At 38.5% G+C, this 24601-nt stretch overlaps 1 protein-coding gene across 4 annotated transcripts in view; it reads left to right on the top strand.

Annotated features, from left to right (window-relative positions):
* AGPS (alkylglycerone phosphate synthase) overlaps positions 1-24601 on the top strand; it is a 160267-nt gene that overhangs the window by 10157 nt on the left and 125509 nt on the right. For 3 of the 4 annotated variants that reach the window (XR_012421267.1, XM_005573575.4, XM_045367311.2), the window contains exon 2: positions 22706-22795. Coding sequence is in view for 3 of the 4 variants with exons in the window: in XM_005573575.4 (XP_005573632.2) it covers positions 22706-22795 (90 nt within the window). In the remaining variant the exon portion in view is untranslated. Of the gene's footprint in view, positions 1-4819; positions 4925-22705; positions 22796-24601 lie in introns of those variants that run through there. The other variant, XM_074009508.1, reaches the window with a different exon arrangement.

Below are 24601 nucleotides of genomic sequence, written 5' to 3' on the forward strand. Positions count from 1 at the left end.
GGTAGTGCACGCCTGTAGTCCCAGCTACTCTGGAGGCTGAGGCAGGAGAGTCGCTTGGACCTGGGAGGTGGAGGTTGCAGTGAGCCAAGATCATGCCACTGCATTCCAGCCTAGGTGACAGAGCAATACTCTGTCTCAAAAAAGGAGAAAAAAGAAAAAAAGAAACTTCATCTACCCAGGTTTGCAATTATTTTGTGTCTTCTATATGCTAAGCACTAGGGAGGATTATTGACACATGGTTTTTGCCTACTGGGACATTTAGGTCTACTAAGGAAGACTGATGTGTCTTCTATCACTGCAAGATGTAAGGTATAGGAAAGGAATGGTGACTAATACAACAATGGAAGGGCAATTTTATATCAAAGAAACGTCTAGAAGGATTGGGAGAGATTGTTCTATGTCAAGATGTTACGCAAAAATTCTTAAATCTGAGGGTGAAAATATTGGTGAGAGAGCATTTGGATGAGAACAGAATCAGAAGAATTAGGGTAGGAAAATCTGGGCAATGTAATAAAGTTTATAAAACTGGTGTGGCAGTTTGCTCTGGTAATGATGGTCTTTCAGCCATCTGGATAGTGTTTAGAAGTGTCATTCTGCTAGCAGCTGGATGTCTGGCAGTTACTTTACAATTATAGAGAAAATGTAAAATAATTTTGTTATTCTGAAATGTTATGCATTTTGTTGCAGAAAAAATAGAAAATAATAATTAAAATGAAGATTAACATTAAGAGATAACCGCTGTAGCACATTGGCATAGATCCTTTGAGACATAAGCATATGTGTGCAAAGTCACGCCATAATAATGTCTTGAAATTACGATTTTTCACTCACTGTCTGGTGTATACCTTTCCTTATCAAGAAATAATAATGTGTAAAATCATTTTCAGTGACTCAGGAAGTATTATATTATATGTAGGTACCATTTATATGATGAGGACAGTGTTATATTTGTTTCCAGTGTTTCCCTATTATAGAGAATGCTATGGTAAGCTTTTTACAATTAAATCCTTAATAATTTCCTTAAGGCACATTTTTTTAAAAAGGGCCTTAATAAGTCAAAGAACATTGGAATACATCATTCACTGATCTCACTGGGCATGGACAGAAATAAGGAACAGTTGCTTGTTTGGACTTAATTCTGACCAGTAATAAAAAATTGAAAATAATCAGAATCTTTGGAGAAAGACTACATCATATTTGAGCAGGTTTTTATCTTATAATTTAGAGAAGCAGCTTTCTAGAAATTTAGATAAAAGGAAATTAGATGTTCTAGCCTGAGTCTCAAAGGGGGAAACCAAAACATGACCACAGGGAACCTAAGGAATAGTGTGCTTAACCCTGCCTGGGTCTATGGGGGTGATGAGAAGAGGAAGAGCTAAGACAACTGGCTTAGATGTATCAGTTTAAACCATTTATTGCTATCAGTAAATAATGTACATTCCATGCTTATTCAGATGGCTTCTATTTACTGTTCAGGCAAATCTTGTTATATGAAGTGATGTAATTTAAGGATTATGGTGTCAGCAGTTTTCATTCCCTGCCCCCCCATCCCCAACATTTTGCATATATTTAAACGTGTTGCAGAATTAACTTCACAATATTCATTTGTGTACCATCCACCTAGATTCTGTTGTTAACATGTTACTGTGCTTGTCGTATATCCATTAATCTATTCTTTTTTCCACCTAATATTAATCTATTTTATTTTGGATGCATTTGTCATATATCCATTCATTAATCCATTATTTTCTCCATCTAATATTAATCTATTTTATTTTGATGCATTTTAAAGTAAATTGGTAGTTTCATTTTTGAAGTTAAATCTCCTTCAGAAAGGTTCTGCTTTTTTCTTTTATATCAGTTGGTTTTGATTTCCAGATAGTATTTGTTTTGCCTTCACAAATTATTTCTGGCTTCACAACTATTAGACTGCTATTCTAATTTTGATTTTATTTCCAAGTTCATACCTGCCATCTGCCATTATTTTCAGAAAGTACATTCTAGTTTGTCATGCCTGCACTCAGATTTTATATAATTGGTAACTTAAAAAAAAATTCTCATATTTTGGTGTGTATACTAATTAGGGATATTTGTTATAAGTGTTAATCTGAGCTAGGTTAAAGCAGAAAAGGGAAATTTATTCTAAGAGTACAGGGGTACCAAAGAACCCAAGGGTAAGAATGGAGCTTGGCCTCCAGATGGAATTAGAGCCAAGAACCAGAAAGCCATCAGGTTTCTTGCTAGTATCACTTCTTGCTACTATTTGCTGCAGACTTCTCTAAGTGGATCAGCTTTTTCTGCTCTTCTGTCCAAATGGTAAAATACGTCTGCCCCACTCCTCCAGGAATTCAGCCAATAGCAGAGAATAATTGAACCCCTTGTTTCCAATCCTGGGTTACATGTTTACATTGCTGCAATCAGTTATTGCCTGGAAGGAAGTGGTGGTAGTCATAGGACGTAGGTAGCTGCCCAGGCAGCTAAATGAACTGAACCAACTCTGGCTATCATGCATTTAAAGATGATACAACCAGATTGTCTGTTCATTGTTTTGATGATTCCTTCTCCATAATCTTGCTCCATGAGTTATTCTATTTATTTTCCTCGTCATCAGTCTTTTTCTCTTTGTTGATTTTTCCTGCTGCTTAAAAGCTTGCTCAGATAACATTTTGAAATTTTCCGTACATATTACTCTTTCGAAAAGGCTTTAGCAGCCATGAATAACCTAATTATAAAACTTTTAGCCTCTTAACCAGTTCCGATACCTGGTAGATGTCCTTATCTCTTCTTAGCTCCCATATTATTGCACTGTTCTGGTTTTTTTTTTCCCTGCCTTCCTAGCTTTCTGACCGTAGTTTTACTGACTTCTCTTCCTAGGCTTAAAAATCCCTAAGATTAATTTTTAGTCATTTCTTCTGCATTTTCTTCTGTAATAATTTCACCTACTTGAACTGTAATAGCTTTTACCACTGTTGGAGAAACTTTTAAGTTAATATCCCTAACTCTCAACTCTCATTTTTACATTTTTAATTATTGGGTATTTCTATCTGAGTATCTTGCTGGTTTCTCCAACTCAGCATTCATGGATAAGGTCGTTGTTTTAGTCTTCAGTCTCAGTGCTCCAGTTTCTCTTCACTTCCACCATTATTTAGACACCCAAGTCCAACACCACCTCAATTGTGAGTCCTTGCTGAGCTCCATCCCCTATCCCTTATTTGGTTCATTGACAAATCAGATGGACTGCAAACCAGATGGACTCTATTATTGACTCTCAAGACACTTTGCTTTTCTCTCATTGCCACCAGCCTAGATGAAATCTTAATTGTCTCACATCTAGCCTGGTCTCCCGTTCTTTTGTTTCCCGCCTTTGAACGATTCTTCATTCTATTACCAGACCAATCTTTTTTTTTTTTTTTTGAGACGGAGTCTCGCTCTGTCACCCAGGCTGGAGTGCAGTGGCACAATCTCGGCTCACTGAAGCGCCGTTTCCCGGGTTCACGCCATTCTTCTGCCTCAGCCTCCCAAGTAGCTGGGACTGCAGGTGCCCGCCACCACGCCCAGCTAATTTTTGTATTTTTGGTAGAGATGGGGTTTCATCATGGTCTCAATCTCCTGACCTCGTGATTCACTTGCCTTGGCCTCCCAAAGTGCTGGGATTACAGGCATGAGCCACCTCGCCTGGCCCAGACCAGTCTTTGTTCAGGGAAAGTGTCAGTACTTGCTGGCACTTGTGCTGTGCTACATTCTAACATTGCAAAAATGATTGACAGTCAGTGGAGAAATATAGATAGATATATAAAAGATATGATGTAGCTAATCATTGTATACAGAAGAAAGAGCCATAAATTCTTGAACAAGATAGGAAAAGGGTTTATAGAAGTGACTTTTAGACTGGTTGCCTCCAGGGAGAGAAGGGCATTTTAGACAGGAGATATATACAGGAAGACATAAGAGGGCATGGTGTGTATAAGGAATTGTGGTAACTTAATGTGTCTGGGAACAGCTGTTAAAGAAGGTGAAAATGTAGAGTGATGCTATGTTAAAGAATTGGGATTTCATCCACATTGGAGAGTCAGCGAAGTTTTAAAGTACACACTGCTAGATTTTGACTTTTGGTAGAAGCAATGAACATGGAAAATACTGTTTTGATTCTATTGTTCTCTATTGATTATTGAAGTAATAACACTGAATCTCATATTTGGCATTCAAGGCTTTCAGCTGTTCTCTGTGACTTCTTGAATGTGCTTTATGCTTCAGCCAATTTTATGCTGTTTATTAGACGGGAAAATCCTTGTGATTTCTTCCTCTGTTTGACTTGAAATTTTACCATCTTCCAAAGAAGGGAAAGTTTAAATGTCTCCACAATGAAGGGTTCTTTCAGCTAGAGATGAACACCACTGAGCTCTTGTAATAATTTGTACTCCTTCTGTGGCCATCATTGAGTATACTGAAATCTTTGCTTGGTAGTTAGGAGTGTTGGAGCCAGACAGCCATGGTTTAAATCCTAGCTGTATCATACACTGTTCATGTGACTGGGGACTAGTTACTGAATCTTTCTGTACCAGTTTTTTCATGTTTTAAATAGGGATAATGACACCTACATCACAGGATTAAAGTGAGAAGGAAATAAGATAATGATTGTAAAGCCCTTAGCTTTACAGTATTATGCAATACTGTCATTATTGCAGTAAACTACATAGAAAGGAGTAATAAGAATAGAGTGCTAAAATAGTTTCTATATTAGACCACTTTTGCATTGCTGTAAAGAAATACCTGAGACTGGATAATTTATAAAGAGGTTTAATTAATTTACGGTTCTGCAGGCTGTTGAGAAAACATAACTCTGGCATCAGCTTCTGGGAAGACATCAGGAAGCTTACAGTCATGGCAGAAGATGAAGTGGGAGCAGGCACTTCACACAGCAAAAGTAGGAGCAAGAGTTGAGGCTGGGTGTGGGAGGGGGAGGTGCCACACATTTCTAAACAACCAGATCTCATGAGAACTCACTGTTGTAAAGACAGCACCAAACCTTGAGGGATCTGCCCCCATGACCCAAACACTTCCCACCAGGCCCCACCTCAAGTCCTGAGGACTACAATTTAGCATGATATTTGGGCAGGGACAAATATTCAAACTATATCGGTTTCTGAAGGTGGAAGCACAGCAAGAAGTAGGAGGTACTCAGTGGCAATAATGATATTTTAATAGAGAAAACAAATTTCCTTTTTTTTTTTTTTTTTTTTTTAAAGAAATGATGTTTTGCTTTGTCACCCAGGTTGGAGTGCAGTGGTGTGATCATAGCTCACTGTAACCTTGAACTCCTGGGCTCAAAAACCATTGTCCTGAGTAGCCGGGACTATAGGCATGTGCTACCATGCCTGGTTATTAAAAAAAAAAAAAAATTTGGAGCAGAGTCGCGAAGTGTTGCCCAGGCTGGTCTTGAATTCCTGGCCTCAGGTGGTTCTCCCACCTCAGTCTCCTGAGTCGCTGGGATTATAGGCGCAAGCCACTGTGCCTGGCGAGAAAACAAATTTCTAGTAAATGTCACCTTATGCATTAGGAAGGAAGGGAAGAACCCAAAAAGTGTAGAGCATCAGCAGTTTCTCGTACTGTATTTTAGGCTGATTGTCAGTATCACACATAATGTTTGGTCACTGTTGTGCTATTTCTGGTTTGAAACTCTTCTCCGTGAGTCTTAGTAGTCATGGTTCACCATTGCTTGCTTCTGTGTGATATGTGGCCTTGGTGGCCACATATTGGAATTACAATACATATATTCTTGTGCTAAAGGAAAGTTATTTGATAAATAATTGTTTTAATTCTTATACTTTTAAAGACTTTTAACATGTATGAACTAGGCAAAGTTCAATAGTGGATCAAACTTCCTAAAATTTGCATCAGAAAACGTGATCTCTATATAGCCCTCATTTCCCCTTCCAGATAGTCCTTTGTAAGATTTGGGTATAGATTTATGCCACCTCCTCTGTCATGTAATCACATTTCCATTTCCTGTTATCTCTTTCCCCTGTCTTCCATATGGTGAGTGCTGCCGCTTTGCCCTCTTGCTGCCCATTGTTTTCTTGTGGAATTCTACTCAGGGCCATCCTCTCCTACAGTGAAGTGAGTCTGAAGTTTTTCCTTTCTGTTTCTCTCTCTTGATTCCAGTCTCCTGATTTTGGTAAGGTTTGAGTGAGATCAACTTAATTGTAAACCATTTACATTAAAGCTTTGTATTCCTTTGTGGTTATTCAACAGATGAGTCTTTTATTCTTAACTTTTTCTGGTATCTTAAGGTAATGCTTACCCAAGTGTGATCTGTGGATGACCCTCATCAGAATTTCCTGAGGCTGCTTGTCCAAAGTATAGATTCTGAGGCCCCACTGCCAGAAATTTTAATCATGGGCTGGGTCTAGGGTGGTATCCAGGACTCTGCTTTTAAAATAAGTACCCAAGGTGATTTTTATACTCCCAGGAAGTGTGAGAACCTCTCTTGTGATTGGGTCCCGCTTTTAATGCTTTCTTCTCTTCCCCCAAACTTTATGGGGTTCATTTTTTCCGTGGGTTTACCAGAAGCAAAGATAGCAATCCCAACTACCTGTCACTTAAAGTAGAAGGGACTACTGCTGATTATTATTGTATCATTATTTTAAGTAAAACAAACCTAAAAAAACCAACAACTACTGTTTTGTTTTCTTTTTTTTCAGTTGCAAGATTTAATAGAATGCAAACAGAGCTCATAAAATGAGAGGAGACCCAAAGGGGGCTGCCACTCCCGGCTCGAATGCCTGGGGTTTATATCTCAATCATTGTCCCTCTCCCTGTGATCTCAGGTGAAATATGATTTTACTATTTTTTTACCTCCTGCTTTAGCCTAATTTGTATTTTAGTGAGCCCTCTTTACTACCTGATTGGTTGGGTGTGAGCTGAGTTACAAGCCCCGTGTTTAAAGATGGGTGTGGTCACCTTCCCAGCTAGGCTTAGGGATTCTTAGTCGGCCCAGGAAATCCAGCTAGTTCTGTCTCGCAGTCCGCCTCTCAGCAGGAAAACCCAAGTGTTGTTGGGGAGGTTGGTTGACAACCACTCTTAACTGCTTCCTGTTGCATTTGGGTGTAGTAGGGGTTTTGCAGTTGAGATTTCCTCGGGAGGGGTGCCTTCGATGTCATCAACATCGGAGCATGGGCCAGTAGGCCGGTCCAGGGGTCCACAGTAGATCTTAGTCGTGGACTGCATCTGAGGCTCCATTTGAAGACCATTTATAGTTTTACACCTTTGATTCTGGAAGAGACAAACTTAACAAGGAGGTTAAAGATACAGGGATTCAAATGTATGGCCTGAAGTGCAGGGGATTATTTCTTTGGCACACTTCACAGGCCTTGACTATCTGCTTGATAGTTTTTAAAAGGCCTGGTCCAGTAAATAATGATTTGGCCATCTGATGGATGCTATCAATGCCTAAATGGAAGGTGTGGTGAGGGGTTTTAAGTAATTTCCATTGGTTAGCTGCTGGCAAAAGTATTTTTCCTTCTTCAGTGGCTAGCCATCCCGAGGGGAGGAAACTTGTCCTTGTGAGGTTCCCCATTCTATTTCTCCTGCTGAGTATTGGGGCTTGGTTTCCCAGAGGGGATTACCCCATACTATGTGTCCTTCTATAAGCATTTCTAACGGAGGGTCCTGCCTTGTGGCCCTTTTGGCTTCAATATCCGCTTGGCGGTTCACTTCTATTTCCCTTTCCTTTCCTTTTTGATGACCCCGGCAGCGTAAGACTGCCACCTCTTTAGGTTTCTGTACAGCCAATAATAATCTCCTAATGGCTTCCTGATGTTTGATAGGTGTTCCCTTAGAAGTTAGGAATTCCGTTTCTCTCCATATGCTGTGTGGGCATGGAGGACTAGGTAAGCATACTTAGAGTCTGTATTATATTTACCCCTTTTCCTTCTCCTAATTATAGTGTATAATGGCCCCTGCTTTTGCTAGGATGTCTCTCCCTAACAAAGGAGTGGGGCTTTCAGGCATAATTAGAAAGGCATGTGAAAAGAGTAAAGTTCCCCAGTCACAACTTAGTGGCTGGGAGAAGTATCTAGTGACTGCCTGTCTTAGGACCCCTCAGATAATGACAGATCTGGAGGACAGTTGTCTGGGACAGGGAGAGTAAGACTGAGAAGGCCACGCCAGTGTCCAGGAGACAATTAACCTCCTGGCCCTCAGTGGTCAAGCATACCTAGGGCTCTGTGAAGGTGATGGCATGGGCTGGCACTTACCCTGGGCACCTTCAGTCCTGCTGCTGGATCATCTGTTAGTGGCTTCTGACTCAGAGGACCTTCATCCCCTGGGGCAGTAGGCCTTCCAGTGATTCCCTTGACATAAGGGGCATGAACGAGGGGGCAGCTTATTTCTATTCGGACAATCTTTTTTGAAGTGTCCTTGTAGACCACACTGGAAGCAAGCCCTATTAGGCCTTCAATTTGCCCAGCCTTTCCATGCTCCAGAGCCTCCAAAGTCCACTTGCCTGAGGGCCGTGACTAAAGTGGTGGCCTTTTTCTTAACTTGTTTGTCCCATTCCGCATGCTCTTCCTGATCTCTATTATAAAAAACCGAGGTTGCCAAGTTCAATAGGGTTTCTAAGTTTTGCTCCAGGCCTAAGGTGGGCTTTTGAAGTTTTTTCTAATGTCTGCAGCTGACTGAGTGATAAACTTATCCTTTAAGATTAGTTGGCCTTCAATAGAGTCAGGTGACAGAGAGGTACGCTTCCTCAATGCCTCCCTTAGTCTCTCCAGAAAGGCGGTAGGATTTTCTTCCTTTCCTTGTGTTATAGTGGACATCATTGAATAATTTATAGGCTTCTTCCTAGTTTTTCTTAGTCCTTCTAGCATGCAAGTTAGTGAATGTCTGCGACACCAATCTCTATGTTCTGATTCTGCATCCCTGTGAGGGTCTACACTGGGAACTGCCTGCTGGCCTATGGGGAATTGTTCTTTCCTCTGTTGTCATCCCATCATTGACCTGACTGAGATACCAGAGATCGCCAAACTCTCAGGCTGCAGTTATGGCAGCACTTGTCTCATTTGGGGTTAGTGTCTGATCTAACAGTAACATTGTATCTCTCCATATCAGATCAAAGAATTGTCCTAACCCTTGTAAAACATCAATATAGCCATCAGGGTTATCTGATAATTTACCTAGGTCTATTTTAATTTGTCTCTCTCTCTGTCTCTTCTCTCCTTGACTTAATTTGCTTTTATCCTGATCAATTATGTTGTCGTAGACCCAGTTCCAGTTGTTAAAGTGCTAGGTCATCAGTTCTAAGGCCCTGGCCAAGGAGCCAAGGCTTGGAGATGGTATTGCAGAGGGGTAAGCTGGGTAGAAATCGGGGGAGGAGAGCATCTTACACAATGGGAGAGCAGTCCTCCTAGCCATTTACAAGCTTGTGGCCCTGGCAAGGGTGTTGGGGAATGGGTCCCATATAACTGCTTATGTTGAGAGCTATATGCCTAAATTGGGAGGGACACCAGGGACAAGACTCCCTGGGTTCGTAGCCTAGATGCCTAAGGACACAGCATAGAGCTTCCTTGGATCCCTTTGGAGATACAGCTTGCTCTAATACATGGGAGAGGAAATGAAAGTCTGAACCATTAGTATCTAGGAGGCAGGGATTGGAGGAAGTAGATTCAGAGGTAAGGAGAATTTTGGGGCTACACTTTCAAGAAAGTCATGGTCAGGACCTAGGAGGAATGGGTCAGAAGGAAAGGTGGGGTGCACACATGGGCGACTGTTGAGTAGAGACTCCTGGCTGCACCACGATCTCAACCGGCTAACGCCAGGAGTTCGGGATGACCACTTTCTGCCTCTAGTCGGCCCTTGGCTTCCCCAGGAAAATTGAAAGCAGAAGCTGGTTCCAGGCAGATCAACACTCCCAACCCAGAAGGGTTGGGAGTTGTTAGAAAGCCTTTTCCCAGACAGCCTCACACCTGAGTCTTAAGTCCGGTGGCCACGCTAATTGTTTTTTTTTAACTGGCCAACAGGTGCCCGGTATTTTCCTCTGATTCTAAGGAAGGATAGGATAGAATAGCAAGTGAAAGTGGTTCAGTATTACTCACTGCTTTGGAGAGTCCCTTCGTGGTTGCCAAAATGTTACCTGGGGGTCATTGCTTCTAGAGCTCCCAAGATAGTGGCGGGCCACTTCCAAAATGGCAGCAAGCCTCTTGTTCTCTGACCTGGGGTTCTTGGCCTCATGGATTTCCAAGGAATGGAATCTTGTGCCATGCGATAAGTGTTGTAGCTCTATTAGAAGCTGTGGGTCATGGAAGAGAATCGTGGAACCCAGCGAGTAGTGTTCAGCTCGATTAGGATGAATCTGGGCACTGAGCCATGCAGAAACAATGGCAAAGCCCGATCAAGAGCGGCAATGGACACCTCGCTGGATCAGAAGCACAGCAAACACCCTGCTGGATCTGGAGGGGTGGAAGTCAGTGGCGGGTCTGCGATGGCGGCAAACAGCAATGGTGGACGGTGAGCGAAAGCTTGGCTTGAGCCATAACAAACATGGACCAGAAGAGTGTGCAGTTGCAAGATTTAATAGAGTGAAAACAGAGCTCCCCTACAATGAGAGGGGACCCAAAGGAGGTTGCCCAACAACTACAGTTTACAGCAAGAATACTGTGTACATCAAGCTGGTATGGATTTCAGTCTTGGCATTTTTAGAGTCATGCCAAGGGTATTGTTGGTCTGTCCCCAAAGGACAGCTGGGGAAGGGAACTTGGGCTTGGTTTCAATGCTAAAATAGCATATAGATTTTTGAAGACATTCGTGTTTTCTTTGTGTTCAGTTTTATAGTTTCTACAGAAATTCAAGGTTCTACTGGAAATGGCTTTGGTCACTTATGGGTTGGTCAGTATAATAAGCTTGTGATACAATTCCTTTTTTAATTACTAGCAAGCATGGAGTGAGCAGTGAAAGTGAATTGGCATTTTTCCCAGTTGGTGGTAGAGAAAGTCTGGGGTTGGTTGCCAGAATTGCCACATTGATTAGATTACAAGTGGACAGTGAAGGGAACAAATCATGAAATTTAAAGCACAGTCCAGGGAACACAAGAGTCCAAGAGAAGGATACGTCCTTTTCTCTTTGTCCTTTGCTATGACAACCTCCTGATGCAGATTTGGATTGTTTTCCACATTACGTAGACCAACACCTGAGGGTAAAGGATAGAGTGGTGGTTCTTTCCAGGCTTTCAGAATGGCAGGTACCAAGCTTGTGTGAGTGGATATGTGGGTACACACCTGACCTACCACAAAATATTTGTAACATACACTACTAAATGTATGAATCACTAATAGTGTGTATTTCCATTTTCAAATGCATCATTCAAACAGTAATGAGTTTCTAATTGGTAGATTATAGTATAGTGTGTGACAGAAGTGTGGGAGTGATTAGTGACTGCCCAGAGTATTCTATCAATGTGTAGTAAAGCTGCCTTTGCCTTATTTGCCCTTCTTGTCCCCCACCACTTTCCTGTGCCTCTGTTTACAATTTTTCCCCTTTATACCTGTATATTACTTTTTCTTTCATTCATTTATTCACAATAAATGTAGGAATTGGACCTTTGAGATGCAGTTTTTGAGTCTTGAATTCAGTTTTAAAGGTTTCTTTTCTTTTCTTTTTTTGAGACAGGGCCTCACTCTGTCACCCAGGCTGGAGTGCAGTGGCAGTCGTGCTCACTACAACCCTGAACTCTTGAGCTCAAGGGATCCTTCTGCCTTGGCCTTGTAGTAGTTGGGATTACAGGCTTGCACCACCATACCTGGCTTTTATTTTATTTTATTTTATTTTATTTTATTTTATTTTTGAGAATTGGGGGCCCCACTGTGTTGCCCAGGCTTATTTTGAACTTCAAGACTCAAGTTATCCTCCCACCTTGGCCTCTCAAAGTGGTGGGATTACAGGTGTGAATCATTGTGCTTGGCCTTAAGAAGGTTTTTAGAGTGCAAGTTTCTTGTGGACTATAAAAAGTTGACTGTAGGTAGTTAAATGTATATTTGGTTTACCATATAGTTGAAGCTGTTTAATTCATAATGGAATTCTATCATTCAAAAATATTTGTAGCTATTGGTAAGAAGCCCAGTAGATTTTATAATAAACCATCATGAAAGTTCTGCGTATATATGGAAGAAAGAATTATTTTCTCAGAACAGAGAGAAACTGCACTGAGATTCAAAGGCTGAGCAGCATATTTGCCTCAGGTTCAGAGAGCTGTGGTAACATACATTTTAATGTATGGTATTTGTGGGAGGCCTCTAATTTTCCTCTATCTCTGATTCCTAATTTCATCTGCCTATCCCATGGGTGCCTATGAAGGTTCTTGTGTGTTGTGTGTGTGTATAATGTATATAATATACATATATGATGAATGTATTATATATATCTGGATATATTATATATAATATTTTGTGTTTTGTGAAATATGCAGTGTTATTTAGTGTGTATATTTTTGATTCCCTTAAATGCTGTTTTACTATGGATTTTATTGTTTCTCCTTTGTGTTTACCACTGTCTTAAACATTTCTTCATGTTTCTGTATGCATATCCAACTTACTGCTTTTGATTACTGCATTAATATTTCATAGAATACATTTTCCACTTTACTTATCTGCTTCTCTAGTGATGCCTCCAGCTACTCTTACAAACAATGCTCCAGGGGATATATCAAATGTGTTCCCTTATGGAATTGTATATGAATTTCATTGGCAATATATACCCAGGAGTTGTATAGTTGGGTCATAGAATTGGCATTACCTATGAAAGCTTAGTACGTGATTACTCTGTGGAGTGGCTTACCAGTATGCATGTGGGTCCCTTTTCTTCATGTTCTTGTTAACAGGTTTCTGTGTTCTCAAATCTCATATTTAAGCCACTTTACATTATCACACTGCCAAGAATTAGCACACTGATTAATAACTTATTATATCACAGGGTCACATTTTTATTCTGGCAACTAGAGCTGAAAAACTTACAATGGGGATATTGAGGGAAGATTGAAATTCTTGTTGAAGTTTAAAGTGTTGCATGATAATGTGCAAGAAGGCTCACTGTCTAGGGGACACAGATTATTACCTTGTTGACCCATCTAGAAACAAGCCCCCCCACTTTTTTTATTATACTTTAAGTTCTAGGGTACATGTGCACAACGTGCAGTTTTGTTACATATGTATACATGTGCCATGTTGGTGTGCTGCACCCATTAACTCGTCATTTACATTAGGTATATCCCCTAATGCTATCCTTCCCCACTCCCCCCTCACCACAATAGGCCCCGGTGTGTGATGTTCCCCTTCCTGTGTCCACGTGATCTCATTGTTCAGTTCCCACCTATGAGTGAGAACACGTGGTGTTTGGTTTTCTGTTCTTGCGATAGTTTGCTGAGAATGATGGTTTCCAACTGCATCCATGTCCCTACAAAGGACACGAACTCATCCTTTTTTATGGCTGCATACTATTCCATGGTGTATATGTGCCACATTTTCTTAATCCAGTCTGTCACTGGTGGACATTTGGGTTGATTCCAAGTCTTTGCTATTGTGAATAGTGCCGCAATAAACATATGTGTGCATGTGTCTTTATAGCAGCATGATTTGTCATCCTTTGGGTATATCCCTAGTAATGGGATGGCCGGGTCAAATGGTATTTCTAGTTCTAGATCCTTGAGGAATCACCACACTGTCTTCCACAATGATTGAACTAGTTTACAGTCCCACCAACAGTGTAAAAGTGTTCCTATTTCTCCACATCCTCTGCAGCACCTGTTGCTTCCTGACTTTTTAATGATTGCCATTCTAACTGGTGTGAGATGGTATCCCATTGTGGTTTTGATTTGCATTTCTCTGATGGCGAGTGATGATGAGCATTTTTTCATGTGTCTGTTGGCTGTATGAATGTCTTCTTTTGAGAAGTGTCTGTTGAGATCCTTTGCCCACTTTTTGATCGGGTTTTTTTTTTTTTTCTTGTAAATTTATTTTAGTTCTTTGTAGGTTCTGGATATTAGCCTTTTGTCAGATGAGTAGATTGCAAAAATTTTCTCCCATTCTGTAGGTTGCCTGTTCATGCTGATGGTAGTTTCTTTTGCTGTGCAGAAGCTCTTTAGTTTAATTAGATCTCATTTGTCAATTTTGGCTTTTGTTGCCATTGCTTTTGGTGTTTTAGATATGAAGTCCTTGCCCATGCCTATGTCCTGAATGGTATTACCTAGGTTTTCTTCTAGGGTTTTTATGGTTTTAGGTCTAACATTTGAGTCTCTAATCCATCTTGAATTAATTTTTGTATAAGGTGTAAGGAAAGGATCCAGTTTCAGCTTTCTACTTATGGCTATCCAATTTTCCCAGCAGCATTTATTAAATAGGGAATCCTTTCCCCATTTCTTGTTTTTGTCAGGTTTGTCAAAGATCAGATGGCTGTAGATGTGTGGTATTATTTCTGAGGGTTCTGTTCTGTTCCATTGGTCTATATCTCTGTTTTGGTACCGGTACCATGCTGTTTTGGTTACTGTAGCCTTGTAGTATAGTTTGAAGTCAGGTAGCGTGATGCCTCCAGCTTTGTTCTTTTGGCTTAGGATTGTGTTGGCAATGCAGGCTCTTTTTTGGTTTCATATGAACTTTAAAGCAGTTTTTTCCAATTCTGTGAAGAAAGTCATTGGTAGCTTAATGGCATTGAATCTATAAATTACCTTGGGCAGTATGGCCATTTTCATGATATTGATTCTTCCTATCCATGAGCATGGTATGTTCTTCCATTTGTTTGTGTCCTCTTTTATTTCACTGAGCAGTGGCTTGTAGTTCTCCTTGAAGAGGTCCTTTGGGTCCCTTGTAAGTTGGATTCCTAGGTATTTTATTCTCTTTGAAGCTATTGTGAATGGGAGTTCATTCATGATTTGGCTCTCTGTTACTGGTGTATAAGAATGCTTATGATTTTTGCACATTGATTTTGTATCCTGAGACTTTGCTGAAGTTGCTTATCAGCTTAAGGAGATATTGGGCTGAGACGATGGGGTTTTCTAAATATACAATCATGTCATCTGCAAACAGGGACAATTTGACTACTTCTTTTCCTAACTGAATACCCTTTCTTTCTTTCTCTTGCCTGATTGCCCTAGCCAGAACTTCCAACACTATGTTGAGTAGGAGTGGTGAGAGAGAACAAAGCCTTCAAGAAATACGGGATTATGTGAAAAGACCAAATCTACGTCTGATTGGTGCGCCTGAAAGTGATGAGGAAAATGGAACCAAGTTGGAAAACACTCTGCAGGATATCATCCAGGAGAACTTCCCCAACCTAGTAAGGCAGGCCAACATTCAAATTCAGGAAATACAGAGAGCGCTACAAAGATACTCCTCGAGAAGAGCAACTCCAAAACACATAATTGTCAGAATCACCAAAGTTGAAATGAAGGAAAAAATATTAAGGGCAGCCAGAGAGAAAGGTTAGGTTACCCACAAAGGGAAGCCCATCAGACTATCAGCAGATCTCTTTGCAGAAACTCTACAAGCCAGAAGAGAGTGGGGGCCAATATTCAACATTCTTAAAGAAAAGAATTTTAAACCCAGAATTTCATATCCAGCCAAACTTAAGTTTCATAAGTGAAGGAGAAATAAAATCCGTTAGAGACAAGCAAATGCTTAGAGATTTTGTCACCGCCAGGCCTGCCCTACAAGAGATCCTGAAGGAAGCACTAAACATGGAAAGGAACAACCAGTACCAGCCATTGCAAAACCATGCCAAAATTTAAAGACCATTGACGCTAGGAAGAAAATGCATCAACTAGTGAGCAAAATAACCAGCTAATATCATAATCACAGGATCAAGTTCACACATAACAATATTAACCTTAAATGTAAATGGACTAAATGGTCCAATTAAAAGACACAGACTGGCAAATGGGATAAAGAGTCAAGACCCATCAGTTTGCTGTATTCAGGAGACCCATCTCACATGCAGAGACACACATAGACTCAAAATAAAGGGATGGAGAAAGATCTACCAAGCAAATGGAGAACCAAAAAAAGCAGGGGTGGCAATCCTAGTCTCTGATAAAACAGACTTTAAACCATCAAAGATCAAAAGAGACAAAGAAGGCCATTACATAATGGTAAAGGGATCAATTCATCAGGAAGAGCTAACTATCCTAAATATATATGCACCCAATACAGGAGCACCCAGATTCATAAAGCAAGTCCTTAGAGACTTACAGAGAGACTTAGACTCCCATACAATAATAATGGGAGACTTTAACACCCCACTGTCAACATTAGACAGATCAATGAGACAGCAAGTTAACAAGGATATCCAGGAATTGAACTCATCTCTGTACCAAGCGAACCTAATAGTCATCTACAGAACTCTCCACCCCAAATCAACAGAATATACATTCTTCTCAGCACCACATTGCACTTATTCCAAAATTGACCACATAGTTGGAAGTAAAGCACTCCTCAGCAAATGTAAAGGAACAGAAATTATAACAAACTGTCTCTCAGACCACAGTGCAATCAAACTAGAACTCAGGACTAAGAAACTCAATCAGAACCGCTCAACTACATGGAAACTGAACAACCTGCTCCTGAATGACTACTGGATACATAACAAAATGAAGGCAGAAATAAAGATGTTCTTTGAAACCAATGAGAACAAAGATACAACATACCAGAATCTCTGGGACACATTTAAAGCAGTGTGTAGAGGGAAATTTATAGCACTAAATGCCCACAAGAGAAAGCAGGAAAGATCTAAAATGGACACCCTAACATCACAATTAAAAGAACTAGAGAAGCAAGAGCAAACACATTCAAAAGCTAGCAGAAGGCAAGAAATAACTAAGATCAGAGCGGAACTGAAGGAGATAGAGACACAAAAAACCCTTCAAAAAATCAATGAATCCAGGAGCTGGTTTTTTGAAAAGATCAACAAAATGGATAGACCGCTAGCAAGACTAATAAAGAAGAAAAGAGAGAAGAATCAAATAGATGCAATAAAAAATGATAAAAGGGATATCACCACCGACCCCACAGAAATACAAACTACCATCAGAGAATACTATAAACACCTCTACACAAATAAACTAGAAAACCTAGAAGAAATGGATAATTTCCTGGACACGTACACTCTCCCAACACTAAACCAGGAAGAAGTTGAATCCCTGAATAGACCAATAGCAGGCTCTGAAATTGAGGCAATAATTAATAGCCTACCCACCAAAAAAAGTCCAGGACCAGACGGATTCACAGCCAAATTCTACCAGAGGTACAAGGAGGAGCTGGTACCATTCCTTCTGAAACTATTCCAATCAATAGAAAAAGAGGGAATCCTCCCTAACTCATTTTACGAGGCCAATATCATCCTGATACCAAAGCCTGGCAGACACAACAAAAAAAGAGAATTTTAGACCAATATCCCTGATGAGCATCGATGCAAAAATCCTCAATAAAATACTGGAAAACTGAATCCAGCAGCACATCAAAAAGCTCATCCACCGTGATCAAGTGGGCTTCATCCCTGGGATGCAGGGCTGGTTCAACATATGCAAATCAATAAACGTAATCCAGCATATAAGCAGAACCAAGGACAAAAACCACATGATTATCTCAATAGATACAGAAAAGGCCTTTGACAAAATCAATAGCCCTTTATGCTAAAAACTCTCAATAAATTCGGTATTGATGGAATGTATCTCAAAATAATAAGAACTATTTATGACAAACCCACAACCAATAGCATACTGAATGGGCAAAAACTGGAAGCGTTCCCTTTGAAAACTGGCACAAGACAGGGATGCCCTCTCTCACCACTCCTATTCAACATAGAAACAAGATCTTATCAGAGTCCTCAAGTTGATTACATTTAGGTAGTCTTACTGCCCTCGCCAGTTACCAAAGTTAATTAACAAGCCATTAAACTAATTCATGATGAAAAGTAAAATTATAGATCCTTTTGGCCATTTCATTTGGCCTTTTTCTCTCTAGGAAATCACAGTATTATAAGATGAAGGTAGCTTTGTGAGTTTTATTTCAGGGCAAGAGGAAATATTGATTTGAAGAGTGAAGCATCTTTTATTAGAATTTTGATTATTGAAATTTTTTCAGAAAAACTTCTAAAAAAAGTTATTAGATAGCTGAACTTTTACAGTTGTCAACCCAGAATGAAAGTAGGCTAAATCATTTTTTCCTTTTCCTTATTTTCTAGTGAAAAATATTGTGATTATTATGATTAGAAATAGCAATGTAGAAATCATGCATATATGTCAGGATGCTTGCAGTTTGTTACTAATAGAGGAATAGTAATCTGACAACCAGTCTGTAAACGGAGACTTCAAAGTGAAAATTTCCCATTTGAGGAATAAAGAGACTCTTCATGGTTTTTATAATAGTAAGGCTAAATCTAAATATTTCACCTAAAGATTGTATAATAACAGCCCTGGAAAATTCTAAATACTGAATATGTACATCATGTATATATCATGGGAGAATACTGCCACCTTGTGCATATGGGATGCTATTTTATGCCTCCATTTTCTTTTGTTACACCAGCTAATACTGTGTGCTTTTTCACTGTTTGGTACTGTGGTTAGATGTGTAAATGTGTAAAACATTTATTTTTTTATGCAGTAAAATCAAGCCACCTAGTCTTTCGGCAGGAGGAGGTGTCTTGTGTGTGTGTGTGTGTTTTTTTTTTTTTTCTGAGACGGAGTCTTGTTCTGTCACCTAGGCTGGAGTGCAATGGTGTGATCTCGGCTCACTGCAACCTCCGCCTCCCGGGTTCAAGCGATTCTCCTGCCTCAGCCTCCTGAGTATCTGGGACTACAGGCATGCGCCACCACACCCAGCTGATTTTTTTTTTTTTAATTTTTAATAGAGACGGGGTTTCACTATGTTAGCCAGGATGGTCTCCATCTCCTGACCTTGTGATCTGCCCACCTCGCCCTCCCAAAGTGCTGGGATTACAGGCGTGAGCCACTGTGCCTGGCCTGGTCTTGTTTTTTTAAAAGATGTTAAATTTGGTATAGTTAGCTCTAAGAATTGGAGTGTCTGAGAGATCATACTGGCTAATTGACCTCTGGGGTTAGTTGAGAATTGGATTCTTTTATTTGAATCTTATGGAAAGTTGTTGATTCTTTAATCATTCTTCATTTTAGTGCTTGCAGTACTTTGGGGTTATTCTGAATGGCAGAATTCATTACCCTACTGGAGGTGTAGGGAATTTGGCTTCTGACACAAACATATCCCTTGATTTTTAAACGTTTTCCTTCAGGTCAAGTGCAGACGAATGACTACAACACAGGGTGAGCATCCCTAATTTGAAAATCTAAAATCCAGAATGTTCCAACGTTGGAAACTTTTTGAACACTGCCATGAGATAGTGATTCCTTTGCTTCCTGATAGTTCAGTGTATACAAACTTTGTTTCATGCACAGAACCATTAAAAATATTGTATACAGTTACCTTCAGGCTAAGTGGTAAGATGTGTATGAAACATAAATTTTGTGTTTAGGCTTGGGTCCAATCCCCAAGAAGTCTCATTGTGTATTCCAGAATCTGAAAAAAGTCTGAAATCTGAAACACTTCTGGTCCCAAGCATTTTGGATAAAGGATACTCAGCTTATAATAACATATAATAGTTTCTTTTTTTTTTTTTTGAGACGGAGTCTCGCTCTGTCGCCCAGGCTGGAGTGCGGTGGCGCGATCTCGGCTCACTACAAGCTCCGCCTCCCGGGTTTACGCCATTCTCCTGCCTCAGCCTTCCTAGAAGCTGGGACTACAGGCGCCTGCCACCAAGCCTGGCTAATTTTTTTTTTTTTTGTATTTTTAGTAGAGACGGGGTTTCACCGTGTTTGCCAGGATGGTCTTGATCTCCTGACCTCGTGATCCGCCCGCCTCGGCCTCCCAAAGTGCTGGGATTACAGGCGTGAGCCACCGCGCCCGGCCCAATAGTTTCTTGAAACACTATTGATGTGAAGAAAAAAATGAGTTCTTTCAAATATTCTGGTTTTCTGAGAGCCTGACTTAGATGGGTTTCAGATATTACTGCCTGTCTGAAGAGGAAGAATTGTGAGACTGGAAGTCAGCCTTTGGATACTCACAACTAACTTAGCTGTGTGGCCAGGGATGCTTCCCTGGGTAGTTTCTTTATCTGAAAAATGAGCAATTGAACTAGGTGGGTTCTGAGGATCTTTTTAGTTTTCGAATTCTGTGACCATGTAAAGTTTTATTCTAATTTTAAAATGTTATGCTGTAATGCCCTTCAAAATACTTATTATACTCTTATTTATAAGAAGTTATTTAAAAATTTAATCATATAGTTGTACTTAACTATCAGAGTATATACTAGTAATTTCGGAGTGGGGGGTTGGAATATGTGTACAAAAAAGTATAAAACCAGAAACCTGGAAAATTTACCTGTCTTTTATTTAACACCTGGGGTACTTGAAGATATCAAAAGATTGGTTTGGGGGTAATCTAGATTTTAATTGTATACTATTTATACTTTGTAATCCTGTTTGGGGCACAAATGCATTCCAAATGCCTACATTCGACTTCTGAGAGGACTCCAAAAGTTGTTACAAATATAGTAAAGTCCATTTTATAAGCCCAATTTTATGACTGGGATGAAAAGAGAGAAAAAGGTACCTACAGTTGAAAATTTGGAAGTTCTTTAGGATATTACCCAACTTGAAAATGTAAGGCCAAAGACTCTTCAGGATGTAAAACTCTTCATTTTATAGTGTATAACAGCAGATCTTTCCTGCTCATCTTGATTCATTTCCTCATGAAGTGCTAAGAATGAACCCATGTGACCAAGTTTAGCTTTTTACTTTGGGGTCATCTGGGAACAATTTTTTAAATTCTAGGGATAATTTTAAGGAAAATGATTTTCATTGTTAAGCTACATAAACATGCCAAGTTCAACCTCTGTACTGAAATTATTTCCCTGTGCCTTGCCTTGAGATTTTTGCATTTATTTTGTGTAATACCAAATTACTATTTTGTAAAGAACAGAATTATAATAAATGTTGAAATTCACTAATAAAATGCAATCACATAAAATCTATGCACACTATAAGCCATTAAAGATGTTAATGTGTTAAAATATATATTTACCCTTCTGATTATTGAAATATAAGAAAACACTAAGTAAATTATACTTCATAAAAGTGGAGATAATTTAATCATGAAAAAAAAGTGGAAAATATCCTAATCTGTTTTTAGAATGTGAAAATCTTAGGTTCAATCCCAAGTGTTGGCACCAAAACAAAAAAAAGTAAAATCTTAAGAAAATGAGTGTGTCACTGGTAACATTAGTCGTGATGTTTTTCCATAGAGATTTTTCCAAAAGCTCCCTTCCAAAACCTCCCTCTGCAATGAGGTAGGAATGTTATGGGATTAGAAAAAATATTTGGTGTTAGTTTATAACTGACTAATCTAGAAATCCAGTCTCTGGATTGATACTCTTCAGATATTTTGAAGTTTTTGTAGAGGGACTGTAGCTTTTATTAATAGCAAATCATAGTTGTAAACAGAGCATTCCTAGTTTCTTTGTCTTAATTTTATGTATAGACGGAGATTTCAGTTCATAATTAATTACCTGTATCTGGTTTAGTTGTATTATGTTCATGTTCATTTGTTTGAAAAGCCTTTGAACTAGAACAAGAATTATGATTGTAATAAAAAAACTTGCTTGTTTCTTCTTTCTTGAGAATTACAGAGAATAAGAAGAACGCTTTGTAATGAGTGCATCTTTGTTTATTTTGAAATTTTAATGCAGCAAATAACTTTCAAGATAGAAAAATGTTTTTGTTAAATTATTTGCATCATAAACTGCATAGTTAAATTTGTGGTAAGAAGACTCACCACCCATTTATTTCAGTAGCCAAGATCAAACTAGGGTAGTCTGCCAAAACATGTAATAAAAAGTGATGCAGTACTTCAGCGTGATTGCTTATTATGTTCTCTACAGGTCCAGACCTATCTATTCTTACATGATGTGAAAAATTGAATGATTTAGCCATTGATTTTGATAAATAAGGATTTTTACAGCTATGAAATATTGGTGTTTTGGAAATTAAAAATAGCATGTTATTTTGGAATTTTGAAAATGGGTATAACCATTAACTGTTACAATATGTAGGTCAAGGTAGAGATTGGTAGTTGTATGGAATTTGAAGGATTTAGAATGTAAACCCAGCACTGAGATTTTTAACTTACTTTATTGTGTCTATTGCCAGCCAATCTACTTGGTAAGTTGGTCTTTTTTAAAAATCATAGCAGAAGATTAGTAATTACGATTTTTTTCTCATATGTGTAAAATTGTGTTTCCTTAGTTTTAATTGCAAAACTTTTTAGGCCATTCTACAATGTAAACCCAATAACATGTACAAAATGAGACATTTATATTTTAAACTTATCTTCTTCCTTTTTGCAACTTTTTATTTCTTCCTTTAAATGCATTAAATTTATTGGTTGTAGCCCTCTGTGAAGCAGGTGCTGCTCATCAGAGTGATTCTATATTCAGAAATATTAGTATATGGACATTTTAACATGTGCTAATTTTATTTAACCTTATACAATTAGTGGGCATAAGGTGTTTTAGATGATTGTGAGTTAATAATCAATGATATACTATACAGTTTTAAGATGTTTAGCATTGGTCTCATTTATATATTTTTTCTTCTCACTAGGCAAGAAGTTATGAAATGGAATGGATGGGGATATAATGATTCTAAATTCATCTTCAATAAGAAGGGCCAAATTGAGTTGACTGGGAAAAGGTAACCCTGGTTTATTTCTTCTTTTGTTACTTCTTTAATTCTTTCTATGAAAAATTTTAAACACACTTGAAAATATGATTTCTCCCTGAGTTTAAACATTATCAACATTTTGCTATAACTGCTTTTTTTCCCCTGGTAATATTTCAAATTCTGATGTTGTCATGTCACCTCTAAATATATGCATATGTGTGTATGTGTATATATATATTTTATGTCTTAAAAAATAAGGACCTAATATAAACAATTATATAATAATATATATCCAAAAATAGCAAAAATTTTTTATCTAGTTATCCAGTTCATATTCATGTTCTCCAGTTGTCTCACAAACATCTTTTATAGGTAGTTTATTTGTGTCAGGATCCAAATAATGTCTATAAGCCACCCACCACCCAATCCCCATGCCATTCAGTTTTTTGAAACCAGCTTCATATTTAAATCTGGTAATTTACATTGGAGTGTGGGTTATTATGAAAGGTGAACGATTTTAGGTCTGTGTGAATATAAATAGTATAGTAAAAAATTAGTTTCTGAGATAAATTAGGAAAGAAGTGATAGAGAAAGATCAGTCATTTTTGTGATAGCTTTCCTGTATCTGAAATGTGGTTATTTGCTGATAAGAATTACAAAGTATATTTGTTCAATCATACCTCAGTAAAACTGGAAAAAATATTAAAAAGAATTCTAAAGGATATTTCTGTTATTCCTATTTGTTCTAGATGTGGTCAGAATTGTAAAATAAGTTCTTTGTTGGTTTTAAGCAATACTGCCCTTGCCAAAGCTCTGTTTTTGGTTTGTCTGTTGAATTTTGATACAACATTTGAAAGGGCAGTGAGTACAAATATGTAATACTTGAATGCTGGAACCAAAAATAAAAAGAAATTGAGACTAAGTAAAAAATTGGATCAGATATATTACGAGTCTATTCTAGTATTGTACTCTGATTTAATATCTATTGGACATTACTATACTTAAGTTAATGTTTTTAAAACATATGCTATATCAATATATTAAAATGTCAACAAAGTAAGTTTCATTCCTTAGGAGAAGTTATTTATTTCCTTTTGAGTGCAATGTATTAATAATTTTTCTATTTTTCTGACTTATTAATATTTTGTACCTAAAATAAAATCTCAGGAATAGTAATTTGAAAGTAATTTTAATCAAGGTATGAAGAGGTACATTTGACATTAGTTTTTTTATTAGGAAAATAAATATTATCTGTGTTCTCATTCCCATCCTTAAGTGTGATTGGGTAGCATGCAATGGAGGCTTAGTTGAGAAATTGTGTAATTCAGGTAGAAGGGATTTCTGGTTAAAATTAAATTTACCAGTTTTCTAAATGTTGAATCTTTTATGTTTTATTTAAATAGAATAATGTCTGATATAGTAGAAACATCGATGTAGAGATGGGCTTTTCAAAATCTTCTGGAGGAAAAAAAACGAATCTTCTGAATTTAGAAAACCAAATTTCTCTCTTCTCGGACACTGCTCTCATTTCTCTTTCTCTTTTTCTCTCTTTGTGTTTGGATCTTGAAGGTACACAGCATTTCTGTTTTATGGAGCAGGGTAGATGGTCACTTGTATTTCAGCAAAGTCTTCTGTACAGTACTGTAGGCCATGTAGTGGTTTATATGAGAAAGGGTGTGTGTGTGTGTGTGTGTGTGTGTGTGTGTGTGTGTGTGTGTGAAATGAATGATTAGTCATAAAACATCACAGGTAACTATGCCTTAGTGGGTCCCATGGGTTCAGGATCTCGTTCTTATTTTGGGTGTTCTGGCACCTGATTTGTCAGTTTCCTGGAAG

Source organism: Macaca fascicularis, chromosome 12 (assembly GCF_037993035.2).
Source record: "Macaca fascicularis isolate 582-1 chromosome 12, T2T-MFA8v1.1".
NCBI lineage: Eukaryota > Metazoa > Chordata > Mammalia > Primates > Cercopithecidae > Macaca > Macaca fascicularis.